This window comes from Filicampus tigris, chromosome 6, assembly GCF_054856515.1.
Source record: "Filicampus tigris isolate MCC_2025a chromosome 6, RoL_Ftig_1.0, whole genome shotgun sequence".
Lineage (NCBI taxonomy): Eukaryota > Metazoa > Chordata > Actinopteri > Syngnathiformes > Syngnathidae > Filicampus > Filicampus tigris.
The window spans coordinates 12,901,671-12,918,651 of NC_141222.1; the positions used below are offsets into that span (position 1 = coordinate 12,901,671).

Consider the following 16,981-nt stretch of genomic DNA (forward strand, 5'->3'; position numbering starts at 1 on the left):
CTTGAGGACAATCCTGTGACTAATCTCAAGCATCGGTATACACCACAATGTAAAAGGAATGAGGAAAGCCGTACAATGCCTCACAAAGAGCTGTACAGCATTTTGGAAGTGTACGATATCAACACAAATGGACGGAACACAGAGGGCTGGCACCACATTGGGCCTCTGCAGCCATGGGAGACGACCCCTAGGTGGCAGCCTACCTCATGAATACTCCACTGTAATAATAACATCAGTCCAGTGATGAAAGCTCTGGCTTTTATTTGCTCAGCGGGCAACAAAAGGCAGCGGTCTGAACCCTCGGTAAGTTATGATCACTCGCTCCCGCCCTTTAAACAGCAGCTTGATAGGATCTGTTGTGTGCGCTCTCAGCTTGTCTAATGTTACTCCCATCAAAGAGGCCCCAGTAGAGCTGAATGGAGGATGATGCGTGTACTGCCTCTGCTTAGTGGAGGCATTTCCAGCTGGCGCCAGCGCAGAGGAAACCCACTGAGACACACAACAACACATACAGACATCGGGGTCAGCCCCGATTCACCCTCCTATTGCCTGACCACGACTCCCCTTTTCAGGCCAGACTGCCTTTCTCTCTTTAGCTCTTTCTTCAGGGTTCATCCATTTTAGCCAACATTCTGGACCCTAACTCATTTAGATTATAAAGATAAGAAGTGAAGGCACAAAGTGAGATCCAACTTAGGAGCTGTGAACAGAATTAGATCAGTTTTGATTGCCATTGTCAGAGAGGTCTTGATTTATTTTGTTTAATATTGTGTTTGTACTTTGCACTGATGTAGAGCTGTACAGCATGACATCGAGAGCTATTCCTGAAACTTTGAACCCTGGTTTAGCATAGTAATAACTCCAAAATGTTTTGCACTTCCCCACATTAATAAACATATTATTGAAGGAGAGGTGACATTTTTTTCACAATTCAAGACAGTTCCAAGGTGTCTTAACATCTTTCTGTGTCTCTCTGTCTGTGACACGTAAACCTAATTTTACAGCACATTGCTTGCAATAATCGAATTTGCTCAATTTAGCGGCGGATCTTCATCATGCAGCACGTCAGTCGCCATGCCGCCCCACATGATGCTGGGCCAATGGGAAGCCTGTTTTTTGTGGACAATTAACTGGTGGACTGGATTTTGCCGGAGCGTTAGCCTGCGTCTGGCTATCTCGATTCTTCAGCCTCGCTTGGCCGCGACTGTTTGCTTCTAGTGGTGGGAGCAGAGCCAAGCACTGTTGAAAGCAAGCGAGTGTTCAAGACAATGAATGCATGATCATGTCATTTGCTGAGAAACTTGGTTTTCCATAATATATCCCCTTTAAATGAGTAGCCCCTTCCATCCATATTCGGGGTCTTGGTTGTTGGAGCCTGTCTCATTTCACTTTAGGGTCATTTAGCCAACTGTTTTGAATTAAAACATATGGACCATTTCTTTATCATTAAAAGTGTTCTGCAGCCTGAACACAAACACTTGAAAACTGACAACACAAGGTTTTTAAAATACAGTTTGTGAAGTCACCACCAAAACAACTACCACCAAATCACAGAACACAGTTTTGTTGTTGTCTTTGTGCTTATAATTGTTCCTTCAGTATGGTGCGGTGATTAATTACTTACACACAACAAATTTTAAACTGCTCAGGGCTCAGGTAATGACCAATCACAGCTGACCTGTTTTCTGAAGCAGAGCCGTGATTGGTCGCTACCTGAGCCCTTAGTAGTTGTGATGTAATTTTCAGTCGACAGAAATGACAAAATGGCCGCCCCCTGAGATAGCTAAAAAGGGGTGAATTTTGCTGCTTAACTCATATTCCACAAACGCGATATTAATCAGAATGCCGTGTTTCAACTAGTGGCCCCGCTGAGAACATATTCTTGAAAATTATATGTTTGGGTTGATTTCCCACTTTAATGTGAGACGACTAACCACTCAATCACTATGCTCCCCAGTAAGGACATAGCGACTGTATAATACAGGGGTCTCCACACCCCGTCCTCATGAGCCCCTATCCAACAAGCTTTATATGATACCTGTTCCAAGACACCTGGGTCAAATGGTCAGGAAAGTTATCAGACTTGTGCAAAGCTTGCTGATGAGCTCATCGTATATAACACTTTCAAGAGGAAGGCCGTCTCAACTATTTTAGATTTCACAGATTTTAAGTTCAACAAAAGGTAATCAACGTTCTATAAGTGACTTCAAAGATTTTATGCAATTGCGGGAACATCATTCGCATCACTTTTAAGACTACATTTGACAGCAGTTGGATTCCAGGAACATGAACAAAATGAGTGTTCGCACAGCACTGTGGGCCAACTCAGAGAGTTGCTTTTCTAATTTCTGTTTAGACCCTTTGATATTCTCAAGAAATAAAATGGAAGTGATGGCTTTTATGTGACTACCCCTTATTGGAATTCCTGGTAAAATGTGCTAAACATTTACCAAGTGAAAATTCTTTAAATAAGTACACAATAAAGGTTTTTGAACTAATTTACTTTCACGGCATGAGCCAACTGCATCCAATGTCACCGATATCACTACAGAGAAAAGTAAACCCTAATAGACTGTGTTTAAAAGTTTACAATGGCCACACACACTCAAAACCCTGAATTACTGATTCTGAGCACTTGTGGGAAAATTTGGGAGTGGAAATGAGATGCAGATGAATATCTACTATACACGTGGATAGAATGGTTGTTACCATTTTATTAATGAAAGATAAACCAAAAGTAGTCACTAAAATAATGTGAAACTTACTAAATCACTAACGAATGAAAAAAATGTGCTGACAATCAATCACTAAAAAAAATAATAAAAAGTCATTTCTTTAACTCTCAATGAATCTTTCCATGTATATTTTTGCTCGCTCCTCACGTTTCAGGTTTGAGACTTCATGTTCCTGCTCTTGTTAGAAATGGTCCGTAAGATTTTGTGAAGGGCTCATGGAACCGGAAACCAAGCTTTCTGAAAGTTGACAGTTTTTGCTTGAGAAGGGTTTGAAGTCTTTACATTTCATTGTCAGATGGAGCAAAGCAGCCCCAGAACATAACTGAGTCTCCCTTGTGTTTTAAAGAACAGCAGTTTTAAGTTAGTTCAGTGACCATTCTGTTTTTTTCTTCATTGAAAGAGGACCATCAATTATGTCCATGTGCGTCTAGTTTTAGAACTGTTAACCCCCAGAAATCAAGTACAAAGGAGATGCAAGGTCAAACTTGAATCACTTCAGACGAACACAGATAAAGAAAAGAGGCATATGAATGAAAGAAATCGACATTTTTTATTTGTCCATGCAGTGAGATCCGGGCAGATGGATGTGATGTAAGGACAAGCTGTACTGTGATCTCACACTCCTACACACACACACACACACACACACACTAACGCGCATGTTCAAAAACACAATTTAGTCGCCATTTGAAATAAAGAGAAGGACCTGGGAAAAGAGTGACAGTAATGACACATTATAACACCATAAGTATATCATTAAACTGGCATCAAACGGAATACAAAAAGACTGTGTCTTCAACATTCAAAATGGATGTACAATTTGTTGTAAAGTAACAGAAGATGTAATTGCTGGAATAGAAAACATGTTTGATGTTCAAATAAAAATATAAGACAAAGCGCTAGTAGAAAGAAGCTATAAAATGTAAATGTGTTACCCTTGAGCAGACAAAAATAGCTACATCAGATACATTCAATTTTAAAAATCACAACAAGACATTCCTTTATGTCATTTACTTACATACTATGAATAAAATGACAATTATTCTTTTATGGGCAATAACAGTCAGTTCTGACATTCATACATTTCTTATTTAAGATAAGTTTCATAATGATAGCACATGTTTAAAAATTGTCCCGCAACAGCAAACGATGACAACTGGCATAAAATGCGTCACCTTCAACATTCCACCGTGACAACATACACCACAATATGGATACATCGTGAATTCATGTGATGTACACGTTTTTCGCAATTTTCCAACATTTTAATAACATTCTTGCTCTGACCACAACCTCCAAAGCGCGCACTCGCACACACAATTTGATTATGGGATGCATTGAAACATCTCTGACTGCCCGGTTCGCAAAAAAAAAAAAAAAAAAAAAAAGCACACCGATATTCACTCTTCTCCCTCCGGTTCACCTTTGACTGGCTGGTTGTCATGTTTGATGGCATCGGTCTCCTTCAGAGCTCTGATGACCGGCAACCATGGCGATGGCATCTCAGGCCCTGCCCTCTTGACCTGGTTGAGGCGGCTGAGGGCGGCATAGAGCCCAGAGTTGCTGCTGCCTTGGATGTCTGCGGGATTCTGCTGCTCGCTGGAGAACATTTCCAGAGCAGCCGGAGTGCAGTGCCTTTGCTGTTCGCACAGAAACAACAGACTGACTGACACACATACCGGTAGTCACATCCAGGACCTTGACATGCTGGAACCTTCTCTTTGCTGTGTTTTCCTTTTTACAGAGGCATGGTATCCTTTATTCGTCATTGGTCATTACTTTTGACATTCTAATGTTACGCAGAGGTTGCAGTTCAAAAGGTCATACTTGCCTGTTAAGTTACATGTTTTTTGATGAAAATCAAAAAGGATCCTGGTATTGTTTCCAACAGAAAAAAAAAAAAAAAAAAAAAAACAACCAAATTGGCACTTGACCAGCATACTGGAATGGATTGTGTTAGGAATTTGGGTTCCATAAGCAGCTATGCTAATTTTTATCTCTACCGAGCACCGAAAATTAGGCAGTTAAGGCCTAGAGAGAGCAAAACGACGTTCACCAACAGTGACAGACGCTTACCCCCTGTGGCATCCGGCCGGCTGTCGGCACGTCACGCTGGCAAAACACACCGCAACGACAGACAGCGACGCTGACCATTAAAGTACCTTCTGCGCATGCATAAGATGTAATACCCTTCCATACCATCGGTGGCGGTAGTCAACATTTCTCATGGTTAGAAAAATCCTACCGGAAAGCTATTGGCCGGGGGCGGAGTATAAAAACGTAAACAATGCATTCAGCTATATTCTTCGCTCACGATGAACTCCCACGTGAAGTAAACCATCACGTTCTTGGCGCGGTATTGTGAAATAAACCTGTATATAGATTATATACTATATAGATTAAGGCAGCGAAGGCGTGCTCACTGTTTATCCGCATTTGTCACATCCCGTTGGTGCTCCAAGCGCTGATTCGCTAGCAACAGCCAATCAGAGTGACCAAAAGTCACGACTGGCGACGCAGATTCAACATGCATAAATGCCCCCCAGACGCTTAGAGACGGGTTACGACACTACGACGGTGGTCACTAAACCAATCAGACGGCGCCACGACGCTTCACGACCTCCAACGTCGGTTTGGTGTATCAGGGCCTTCAGGGATAGGACACAGGCCAACAACTGTTGGCAAAACGTTTTAAACTCATTTTAGGGTGAGTGCACCTTTTAAAATGTAATATTACCGGTACTGCAGATACATAACAGTATGAATGATATTGTTTAAATAATAATTCATAAGATACATGTATCACTCATTTGTCACTAGAGTATACATGAAATTCAGTTCTTCAAATCTTGTGAACAGAGAACGCAACAGAGTTCCTCTTAATTCCCAATTACCCAAATTATTTTTGTAGTAACGGGATGAATTGAATTACACATTCCCATTAGCCAAGATCAATGTGATAGTTTTGGTTCATCTGCTACTTTGGTAATCCTCAACCTTTAGCTACTGAGCCAAGGCACAACTTTTGTCCGAGAAACCTCTCCTAGCACCACCCAAAAATATTTCACAAAAGCACGTATATTGTTTTATTTATTTAATTTACTCACAAACTGGAGTAACTCGGTGTGAAATCTGGGCCTGTTTATAGTTTACCACAAAGTTGTTAGTTTTAAGTTTTCCTGGCAGTCATGCTTGCATGGATAGAAAATGGGAGAAGAACTGAAACAGCTGTTAGTTACAATAAGTATTTTGCAATAACACTCAACAAAAGACACAATTAAAAGGAACCCCGACTGTAATGACATGTTGGCTCTATATGATTTATTCGGTTAGAATCATAGCAACAAGATAACATTTTATAATAATAACCCAGTTTAATATATTATGTAGAAACTTTATTTGCATATACGTCATCATTGGTGTTTACGTTCATTCTGGGTGGTGACGTAACATGGTTGCACGCTGTGTTTTGAGCAGTCTCGGCTATCTGTCAGCAGCGCTGAGCGCCTCAGTTCAGCTTTTTCAATTTGAACCAAAGCGTGGTCAAAGATATGAGGAAAGTGAGGAAGAAGCCTGTGATGAAAACATCAAGTTGATGTCATGTTTATCCGAGGAGTAGCGGTCAACATCGCACACTGACAGATGTCAGGCTGCTCGTTACCTTCCTCCGTTGCTAATTCGGTGGCCGTTCGTAGCTACAGCTAATGGAGAAATATGGTCCATGTACGTGTCCAACGCCTCCTGTCTTTCGCGTCTATTAGCACGGTTTTCACTCATCACTTGTGGGCATTTAGGGTCCTCGTGAGGAAATATAGTAGACACTGCAGTTGGTTTAAACCATCATTCGTAGTCAGACACACCAGTGAGCTCTCTCATGAGCTGGGGGCGTTGAAAAGCTTCCAATGCGTCCGGGCTAAAATTACGAGAGAACAACCACACAATGTCAAATGTAGTTTCAGTAAGTTCTCTTGTTTTATTTTTTTTTCCATTTCGAAAAATGCTTTTTGTAAAAATTGTATTCTAGTTTCAATTATTTCGTTCGTTTTCATTAACTATATTAACCTTGTTCACGATTCACGGCAAAGAGGTTGGAATTAACTTCTCTTCCTGATCTTCTCAAACAGTTGGTCCTGAAACATCTTAAAAGAATCACCCATACTCACTCTTCCTCTCATAGCTGGGAAAAATGCAAAAAGCAACTGTATCCGACAAAACACTTCAAAGGTTCCCCATTCCTTCTTCCCTGCTGTCCCCTCATACCAAAGCCTTTAATCACAGTTTAGTCACGCTCAGTCCTAATTAAAGACCCCTCCGATTCACAGGCGGGCATCCCGGCCACTGCCTGACCAGAAACCAAGCCCTGTACCTCCCTCTAGTCTTTCCTCCTGCGAGAGAGGTTCTTGAACTAACATGCGTGGCGGCACTGCTTTGGTACTTGATGGCCCTGAGGTGTCGTTAGGAGATAATGAGTTTCCTGCTCGAGTGTCGAGACAAAAATCTACTCAAGTGACGGATGTGAGGGTGTGCTGGGAAACCAAGTGCCAGATGAGCCACATTCTGTCGGGTGTGTGTGTTGTGTACCTGAAGGATGAAACCCTGTGGGCAGGTAAGACGGTCGTACCACATGGCTTTGTACATGAGTAGGAGGAGGAGGCTGGTTAGGAAGGCCAGCATGATGAGGATCAGGCCTGTGATCTAAACAACACACACACATAGACACACTCTAATGAACACATGTATGCATTTATAGTTAAAAATCGGCAGAATTACCTTGGACAAAGTTTAGTGCGTTTACTGTATAGAATAATTTTTAAGATGGAAGTAGCAAAAGAACATAAAAAGTTGTAGTAGGGATAATAATTCGAAAAATGTAATTATTGTAAAAGTTAGGAATCCTCTTATCTTTTTGGACAACTACAATCTTTTGCACTATTTTAAAGTATCCAAATAAGGTATCGCAAACTGGTGGGCAACATAAAACAACCAAAAAGTGAATTAGACCAATTTTCCAAAGAATGATACATACAGTATATACAGACATTATTTGTGCAACGGATCCGTGATCCGTACGGATTATGGACCACAATTTGGACTGGGCACGATCCGTGCAATGTTTGGTGGGAAAAAAAAACTGCATGTTCACATTAAGGCAAAGTGATTAGTCCGCATTCATTGTAATAGCAGCAGAGGAAGTTGAAAACTCTCATGGATCATGTAAATTGCACATATGGGAGCATTTTGTCAACCGAGGCGGCCTTTTATTGTGGAGAGTCTAAGGCACACCTGTGCACTAATCATGGAGTCTAATCAGAATCTTGATATGGCACACCTGTGAGGTGGGGTGGATTATCTCGGCAAAGGAGAAGTGCTTCCTATCACAGATTTAGACTGGTTTGTTAACAATATTTGAGAGAAATATTGTATATGTGGAAAACGTTATAGACCTTTCAGTTCATCTCATAAAACATGGAAGCAAAGTGTTGCGTTTATATTTTTGCTGCTATATATATATATATATATATATATATACATGTATATATATATATATACATGTATATATATTTATATACATGTATATATATATATATATACACATGTATATATATATATATATATATATATATACACATGTATATATATATATATATACACATGTATATATATATATATACACATGTATATATATATATATATATATATATATACACATGTATATATATATATATATACACATGTATATATATATATATACACATGTATATATATATATATATATATATATATATATATACACATGTATATATATATATATATATATATATATATACACATGTATACATATATATATATATATATATATATATATATACATGTATATATATATATATATATATATATATACATGTATATATATATATATATATATATATATATATATATATATATATATATATATATATACACACACATGTATATATATATATATATATATATCCATACATACATACATAAATATAGTGTACCTTGGCTCTGTCAGAAACGTCTTTGTAGAAGTTGATGTTTAGCTTCTCAATGTTGGGCATGAACAACTTGTTCTTCTTTTTCTTCTGCTGCAGTTGGTAATGAGTCGTCGTCTTCACAATAACCTGAGGCGGCAGAAACTGTGCAATTAAAATAAGTACACTAATTGTAATTGAATAGTTAGTGCGATGCTACAGATTAGCGGGAAGGTTGCATCAAGATGCAATCTGCTCACTCCATCTGCAACGTTGCAATGGGCAGGGCATTGTGGTCATTGAGCATCGTTATCTGCAGAAAAAAAACAAGGCCGGGCCTACCTTGTCCGCAAAAGACTGCTGGAGCTGGCTGACCTCCAGGGGTGTGATGAGGGGGATGTTATCAAAACCATCATCTGCAGATGGCTGCTTCTCCATCTTATCAGACAGATTGGTGCCCAGCTTCACCATGACTGCACTGCTGCGGGCGGGACAGGCAAGTCAGACCTAGGAAGAGTCTGTAAGAGGTCCTTGATGAGAATGTTGAAATGTTTTTGGAATTTTTTTTAGGAAACCGGAGAAAACCTACGCAGGCACGGGGAGAACATGCAAACTCCACACAGGGAGGCCGGAGCCGGGATCATATCCACGACCTCTGAACTGTGAGGCGGACGTGCTAACCAGTCGTCCACCGTGCCGCCACATTGCATACAGTATTGAGTAATAAAGTGCAGCTCAACTTTCGGTTAATGGAAGTCATAGCTAGAAAGAAGCTTTTGGTGGTATGTCAAACTCATTTGAAAGTGAGTTTCTAAATCTCACATACGGTCCATGTATTTTCAGAGGAAAGTTTTAATGAGCAACAAAAATGCTTTCCTATTGATAAAATCGAAAAAAAGGGCTGTGACATTGCAGCAATAAAAAGATGCAGGTCCTACGGTGACAAGAGTTGAGAATCACTGATTAATAGAATATTTAACTATGCTTAAATTACACAATTATTAAAATAAATGAATGAATAAATAAATGTCAATTACACCTGTTTGTTTTCTGTGTCACTAAGCCTAGGGCCGCGGGTGTGCTGCAGCCGATCCCAGCTGACCTCGAGGGACAGGCGGGATACACTCAGAACTGGGCGCCAGCCTATCACAGTCCACATATTAACAAACAACCATTCATACTCACACTTATGGACAATTTTGAGTCTTCAAAACTAAAGTGTATGGTTTTGTGGGAGGAAGCTGGAGTAGCCAGACAAACTCCACAAAGGAAGTCATAAGATTTTTTTTTTTTATTCACATTAAATAGACCAATCATTTAATAATATAAATAAATGTAAAATATGTTTATTTTAGTTATGCTTGTGTTTGAGTGTTTGATTACTTAAAAAAAACATTATGTAATAAAATACACGATTTTAAAAAAAATTGATAATTCTAATTTTTTTCAGATTTTTTTGTATCATATTATTAGTACTAAGCAAATTACAGTACCAAATTATTTAAGAAGGTAAATAAATAAATAAATAAATTTCACCATCTACCAAGACCAATTCCAGTAGAGGTGTGCTGCAATTACAAACAACACATTGTACAATACATTTGGGGCATAGCACAGCATAATGAAAAGATTGCTTTTCCTGTCAATGAGGTCATAGTTCGGAATTTCAAAAAAAATATATGATTCATCTGCCGGTTTTACTCAAAGCTGTGTCTATACTGTTGAATATGGTACTCATTGATACCATCTATTTTTCTCTCCCTTTAAACAAATGATCATCCAAATGTGACAGGAAGGAGTAATGAGTCATTCAAAGGTCTTTTGCACATAGTAATGATATAAAACCCACTGCTGCGCTGACTCACTACTAACACGCAACGCACTGTGAATGTGCACTTTGGCAGTGTGAATGTGCACTTTGGACACGTAAATGTCCCACTTTGGCGAATTCGGTCTGAAAGGGGCTGGCAAATAAATGTGTGGCTGCGTCGCAATACATTTGTCAATCAAATCCATTTTCGGAGGCAGAATCAAATCACATGAAGTATGGAGAAGCTCTCTACATTAGGAGAACGTTATTACTCAAGTACATCCAATGTTCTGATTGTGTGGGCGGGTGGTGGATGAAAGTGTGAGAGCGATGAATCATCCTGATTAGCATCTGTGATTACCAAATTAGCCTGAAGACTAACAAACACTCCACATTCACACAGCTGAAAACATATCAGCCCTTTGGCTGCAACTCATATCAAGTTCCATTTTAAAAACATTTACGATTTATTGATATGAAACTTCAAACTTACAACATATTTGGAAATGGACATTAACATTACTGTGTTAGAATCATCACAATCAATTTATCAATTATCTTAGTACGGATTCTAGTGAAAGTGTTGAATTGATTGTTAATTAATCGTGTGTTATAGCAGTTGAGGCAAAATGCAGTGCACTACCAGATTGCAACCAGCAATTTGTGGTCTACAGAATAACAATATGAGGGGATTTATTAGAAGTTGAAAGAGATTAAAGCCCCTTTGATGGTGAGGATATGTTCCAGAACCACCCGCTATAGGTGAAAATCCGCAATCGAGAGATCATATAAAAAATAAAAAAAAGTTTTACACTTTGCACACATTTCGAACACATTTAAATGTATTAAGAATTATTACACAACACACCCACACAATATAAGAATAAAATGCAGAGAAATATTGTACATATTGAGTCCACTGATAGTGTAGTGGTACACACGCCTGAGTTGTGTGCGGGCAGCGTGGGATCGATTCCCGCTCAGTGACAGTGTCTATGTGTGCCCTGCGACTGGCTGGCGACCAGTTCGGGGTGTAGTCTGCCTTCGCCCATTGACGGCTGGGATAGGCTCCAGCAACTCCCCGCGACCCTGTATAGGATAAGCGGTTTGGAAGATGACATGACATGACATATTGTACATATTGTCTTATCTGTGGGTCTTTATGAGGCTGGGTGATGTGTGATGTCGGCAAGTCAGCATTGTGAGCGTCTGGACGTAGTGGCACGAACAGTGAACCGCGATACAGCAGGGGAACACTGTACATCCATTTTATGGAAACTCCTTCGGACATCATTACTGAGCTCAATACAGTGGCACAGAAACGTGAGTTTAAAAAAAATAAAATAAAATTATTTGATCGACAGTTTCCCCCCCTCCATATTGGCTAAAGGAAATGCTGTCAAGTGTGAATAGTGTTTTGTATGCCTCAAGTTTAGGTTGACTGCCCATGCAAATGTGAACTTGCTGCATTGAAGCTAGATGACTAAACAAAGGAGGTGCAGTCAGACAAAAGAGCATCAATGCAACAGCAAATCCACAGGACATGTAGAACTGACAAAAACACTGAAATGTGCTTATTTCCTTTCCTTCTGTATGATGTGACAATGCAGTTCCTCTAACGGATGTGGTGGGATGATCGCTGGCTAATGCAGTCAACATTGGGGGAAAAAAAGGCAGTCAGACTCAGTACCAATAAAGGTCCAGTGTGTCACCGGCAAGGTAAATGATGTCTAACCTGCACTAATCAATGACGATCAAATGAAAACATATTTCTTTACAACGAGATTGTCGCAGCAGAGCTGTAATATTTCAGCATCTAATTTCCAGCCTCGAAACACAGAAAAGAGAGAATGAACTTACTGCGGATGTCTCTGTTCTGTGGCCAAGCGGAGGTGATCGCACGCCACTGATGCTGCCGGGGACTTGGCTGTGAAAGATGGTTGCCGTGGTGATGTGTTGTGACCGCACTGCGCATGTCTCCCAGCCTGCGGCAGCTTCCGGAAGTTGAATATGAACTCAGCCTTGAGACTCATCTGATGGGAAGTAATAGACGGCTTGATAGTACACAGTGTTTTATTATAGCAGTCATAGATTTGGTTTGAAAAGCCCTCAGATTTGGTGATAATTGCAGAGTAAACATGCCCGTGTTTGGTGTCAATGACAATTTAGTTGATGATGATCAAATAAGACATAATAACACATCATCATGGTTTGTGCCATAAAAACAGACAGGAACTGAGTAGCAAGACTAAAGTAGAACTATTTTGTCGATAACATTCAAACAATACTCAACAATAAAACATTACTTAAAGTGGAAATCAAACCAAACATATTTTTCCATGCAGGCACACTAGTTGAAACACAGTATTCTGATTAATATTGTGTTTGTGCAATATGAGTTTAGCAGCAAAATCCACCCATTTTTAGCCATCCCAGGGGGCGGCCATTTTGTCCCTTCTGTCGACTGAAAATGACATCACAACTGCTCAGGGCTCAGGTAACGACCATTCACGGCTCCGCTTCAGAAAACAGGTTCGCCGTGAGTGGTCGTTACCTGAGCCCTGAGGAGTTGTGCTGTCATCTTCAGTCAACAGAAGTGAGAAAATGGCCACCCCCATGGGTGGATTAGCTCTTATTCCACAAACGCAATATTTATCAGAGAGCCTTGTTTCAACTAGTGGGCTTGCATTGAACATATTCTTGAAAAAAATATGTTTGGGTTGACTTCCCTTTTAAGAATGAACTGACACAGTCAAGGCAACAAGGGTAAAGGAAATATGTTGCTATTCAGTCATTCAAATTCAGAGTTCAAAGTATATTTGTCTTTTCAACTTGTTATTGACACGTGCTTGGATATGAGGAAAAAATGGTAGGGCACCAACCACTCACATACCAGGAAAACTACAGTACTCAAATTAACCATACATCCATTTCCTGTACATTCTAACCAATTAAGGGACACAGGGAGCTGGCGACTATCCGAGCTGCCCTTGGGCGAAAGGCACACCACACACTGGATTCGTCGCCAGGCAATACACGGCACATACTGAGACAGACAACCATTCAGAAGTCACTCAGCAGTAACTGAATCCATGCTTCCTGCATCGAAGTCAGATGAGAGTACCACTGCTCCATTCAGTGACATCAGTACCCTCACATACTCAATTCCAAAGTTTCTTTCAAATGAAAGTGCGAAATCCCACATACAATAAAAATAATATTAGAGTCTATACTATAACTTCCCAAATGATTTTAAAGCAGGCACAGCGACACACAATTTTTCTTGGTCATGTCACAAGTTTGGCGGGAAGCTTTCGGCCAGGCAAAACAGGCTAAACACCAGCTTTTGTGCCTCAAAGCAAAACAGTTTCAGCATGTTAAGGCACACATATCCATCACAGACATGCAGACAGAGGAGGCAGAGCCTCACATGCATGTAAAGTCTAAAAGAAAACAACAAATAATGATTACATGACAATACAATTCATAAACTGTTCCATTTTAGTTCTTTAGTCTGTGATTTTTATTAATTTTCTTTTTTTAATCCAATGATGTCCATGATTTCATTGTTAAAATGGCTGAATATGGATATTTCTTGGTTAAATACATGGGTGAGACATAGTGTGGGAGCAAGCAGCCAGGCTGTTCTCAGATTGTGCAACCCCTCACCAAAAGCAGAAATTGAATGGTGGAACACCATCTACTGGTAAAATTACTGTACTACAACAGAGGAGGCCATTGGCAAGTGCCTGTTGTGTCTTCCATTTATTTATTAGGATCTACCCCTTGATGAGGGGATCAAACATAATAACACAATACATTGAACACATCTCTGCCCACAGTTACCCACCTCTCCCCCCTATATATATATATACATACATATATATATATGTATGTATATATATATATATATATGTATATGTGTATATATATGTATATGTGTATATATATGTATATGTGTGTATATATATCTATATACACACACACATACACATTTAAAAACACATATACATATATATATACACACACATACATATATATATATACATATATATATATATATACATATATATATATATATACATATATATATATACATATATATATATATACACACACACAAACATACATATATATACACACACACATACATATATATCCATCCATTATCTGTACCGCTTATTCTCACAAGGATCGCGGGGCGTGCCGGAGCCTATCCCAGCTGTCTTTGGGCAGTAGGCGGGGGACACTCTGAATTGGTTGCCAGCCAATCGCAGGGCACACAGAGACAAACATCCGCACTCACAATCACAACTAGGGGCAATTTAGAGTATCCAATCAACTTACCATGCATGTTTTTGGAATGTGGGAGGAAACCGGAGTACCCAGAGAAAACCCACGCAGGCACGGGGAGAACATGCAAACTCCACACAGGGAGGCCGGAGCCGGGATCGAACCCACGACCCCTGAACTGTGAGGCGGACGTGCTAACCAGTCGACCACCGTGCCGCCCCATACATAAATATATATACACACACACACATATACATATACACACACACATATACATATATATATATATATATATATATATATATATATACAGATATATATATATATATATATATATATATAGTATATGGTACTGTATATAGTATACAATATATATCAATCAATTAAATAAAAACCAGTAAGTACCGCGATAACGGAATGTGCCTTGCGCTTATAGTGACCATGTCACCTATTTGCGGTTCGCTCTTCACATCTTTTTCTATGGAACATGTAGTCCTGCATATTGTCCTTTTTGATTCTTTGATTTTGCCAACAATGCCTCTGCGCATTGACCTTCTTTCTTAATTGGGACTCAGCAGAGTCTTTGATCTTTTCCATTGAGGTTCTGGAAATCATGTGTAATGTTAAGTTAGTGGTGGTAATTTAAATTTGGACAGAGGGTCAAAGGCTAGTAATCTGCGAGCACCCATAATGCATGCCTTTGACCTAGGAACAGATATCATGTGACCTCTGTGACCTGCAGAATCTTCAAACATCTTTATATCAGTGACATACCGCCAGAGACAGTGCACTGAAAGGTTTATTTGATGCACGGTGATCTGGACCAGCTCATTGGAAGACTGTGAGGGGGAGCTGAAGCAAATGAAGATGTACATGTGCAGAAGACAGAAAAGAGCTTTAAGTAAGTGTGACGCAAGTTGAATTAAGAGCGCTTTGAGAGAGACAGACAGAACAGGCTCATCTTAACATTTTCATGAGGACAATTGGCCCATGTTTGGCTGCAGGAATTCATTCAGCCTTTAGGAAAGTACCTTCCAAAAATTTTAAGCACCCCTGCATGCCACCTCCTTCTCTTCATTTTGGCAGATGTTTATTAAAAACTTACCACACAGAAAAAAATGATAGTTGAATTTACTCAATTATATTTCGTCAGATGGTTGCCCAAAATGAACTCATCAGGATCCAGAAACATTTTTTTTAAGTAGATGTATGGTCTAAATTTATCTGGATTCAGATTATGTATATTTCGTCCAACCATTTAAAGAAATAAAACCAAGCAAATAATGCACAGCATTTTTTCTGTTTGTAGACAGAGTTGGCTCAAATTTGATGCTATCAAAACATGTTCCCATACACTGGAAAAAAAATGTAACGTTGAATTTACTCAATGTATGCATGTATATGTATATTTTCTCTTCTCGCATCCAATATATCCCAGCATATGTCCTATGAAAAACACTTACCGGTATGTCCAATTTAGGACAATTTTTAATGCGATGTCTAACGCGGACACACTATTCACATAAAAATAAGAACATTGAAAAATATTTAACATAAGTGTTTTTCACACGACAGCGACGAGATTATATATAAATATATATATATATATATATATATATATATATATATAGTGTATATATATATATATATATATATGTATGTATATATATTGTGTGTATATATATATATATATATATATATATATATACATATATATTAGTGCTGTCAAGCGATTACATTTTTTAATCTAATTAATCGCAAAATTTTACATTGATTGCGATTAATCCTATTTTTCAACAAATTTGGTGGGCAAAGTGGGCAGAGGTGAGCTAATACTGTTAACGGAGGGGTTTTTTTGCGCTATAAAATTTAAATTAATCTCCATAGTTAATGCTTTAACTTTGATACAAACAAACAAAAACAAAACAAACAAAAAAATAATAATAATATATATATATATATATTTATTTTGTTTTGTTTTTTTTCTCTCACACCCAATAATTGGAGTTGCATTTCCAGTGGTTGTTACATAAGAGATACATTTTTACAACTTGGTGTGATCATATATTTTGAAATCAGTTCCAACAGGAACATTTTTAAACTTATACAATCATTGTTTTTTGAGGTTAGAATCATAGGCAAGCAAG

General features: G+C 38.9%; 1 protein-coding gene across 2 annotated transcripts; it reads right to left on the reverse strand.

Annotated features, from left to right (window-relative positions):
* Positions 1–3,264: 3,264 nt before the first annotated feature.
* On the reverse strand, positions 3,265–12,554 carry caly (calcyon neuron-specific vesicular protein). 2 transcript variants are annotated; one of them, XM_086034599.1, is made up of 5 exons: positions 12,402–12,554; positions 9,074–9,249; positions 8,759–8,881; positions 7,317–7,430; positions 3,265–4,375 (listed from the first exon to the last, which is right to left on the reverse strand). In XM_086034599.1, the coding sequence occupies exons 2-5, from the start codon at positions 9,200–9,202 to the stop codon at positions 4,136–4,138; spliced, it is 606 nt and encodes a 201-aa protein (XP_085890725.1). In that variant the 5' UTR covers positions 9,203–9,249; positions 12,402–12,554; the 3' UTR covers positions 3,265–4,135. The 2 variants fall into 2 exon arrangements, with proteins under 2 accessions (XP_085890725.1, XP_085890726.1); XM_086034600.1 differs by having other exon boundaries at positions 9,074–9,212; positions 12,402–12,497.
* Between the last annotated feature and the right edge of the window lie 4,427 nt (positions 12,555–16,981).

Coding starts and splice junctions, on each gene's coding strand:
- caly (XM_086034599.1), bottom strand. CDS start 9,202: ATGGTGAAGCTGGGCACCAATCTGTCTGATAAGATGGAGAAGCAGCCA. Junction 8,882..9,073: donor AGCAGTCTTTTGCGGACAAG/GTAGGCCCGGCC, acceptor CTGCCGCCTCAG/GTTATTGTGAAGACGACGAC. Junction 4,376..7,316: donor CACAGGGTTTCATCCTTCAG/GTACACAACACA, acceptor CTGTGCGAACAG/CAAAGGCACTGCACTCCGGC.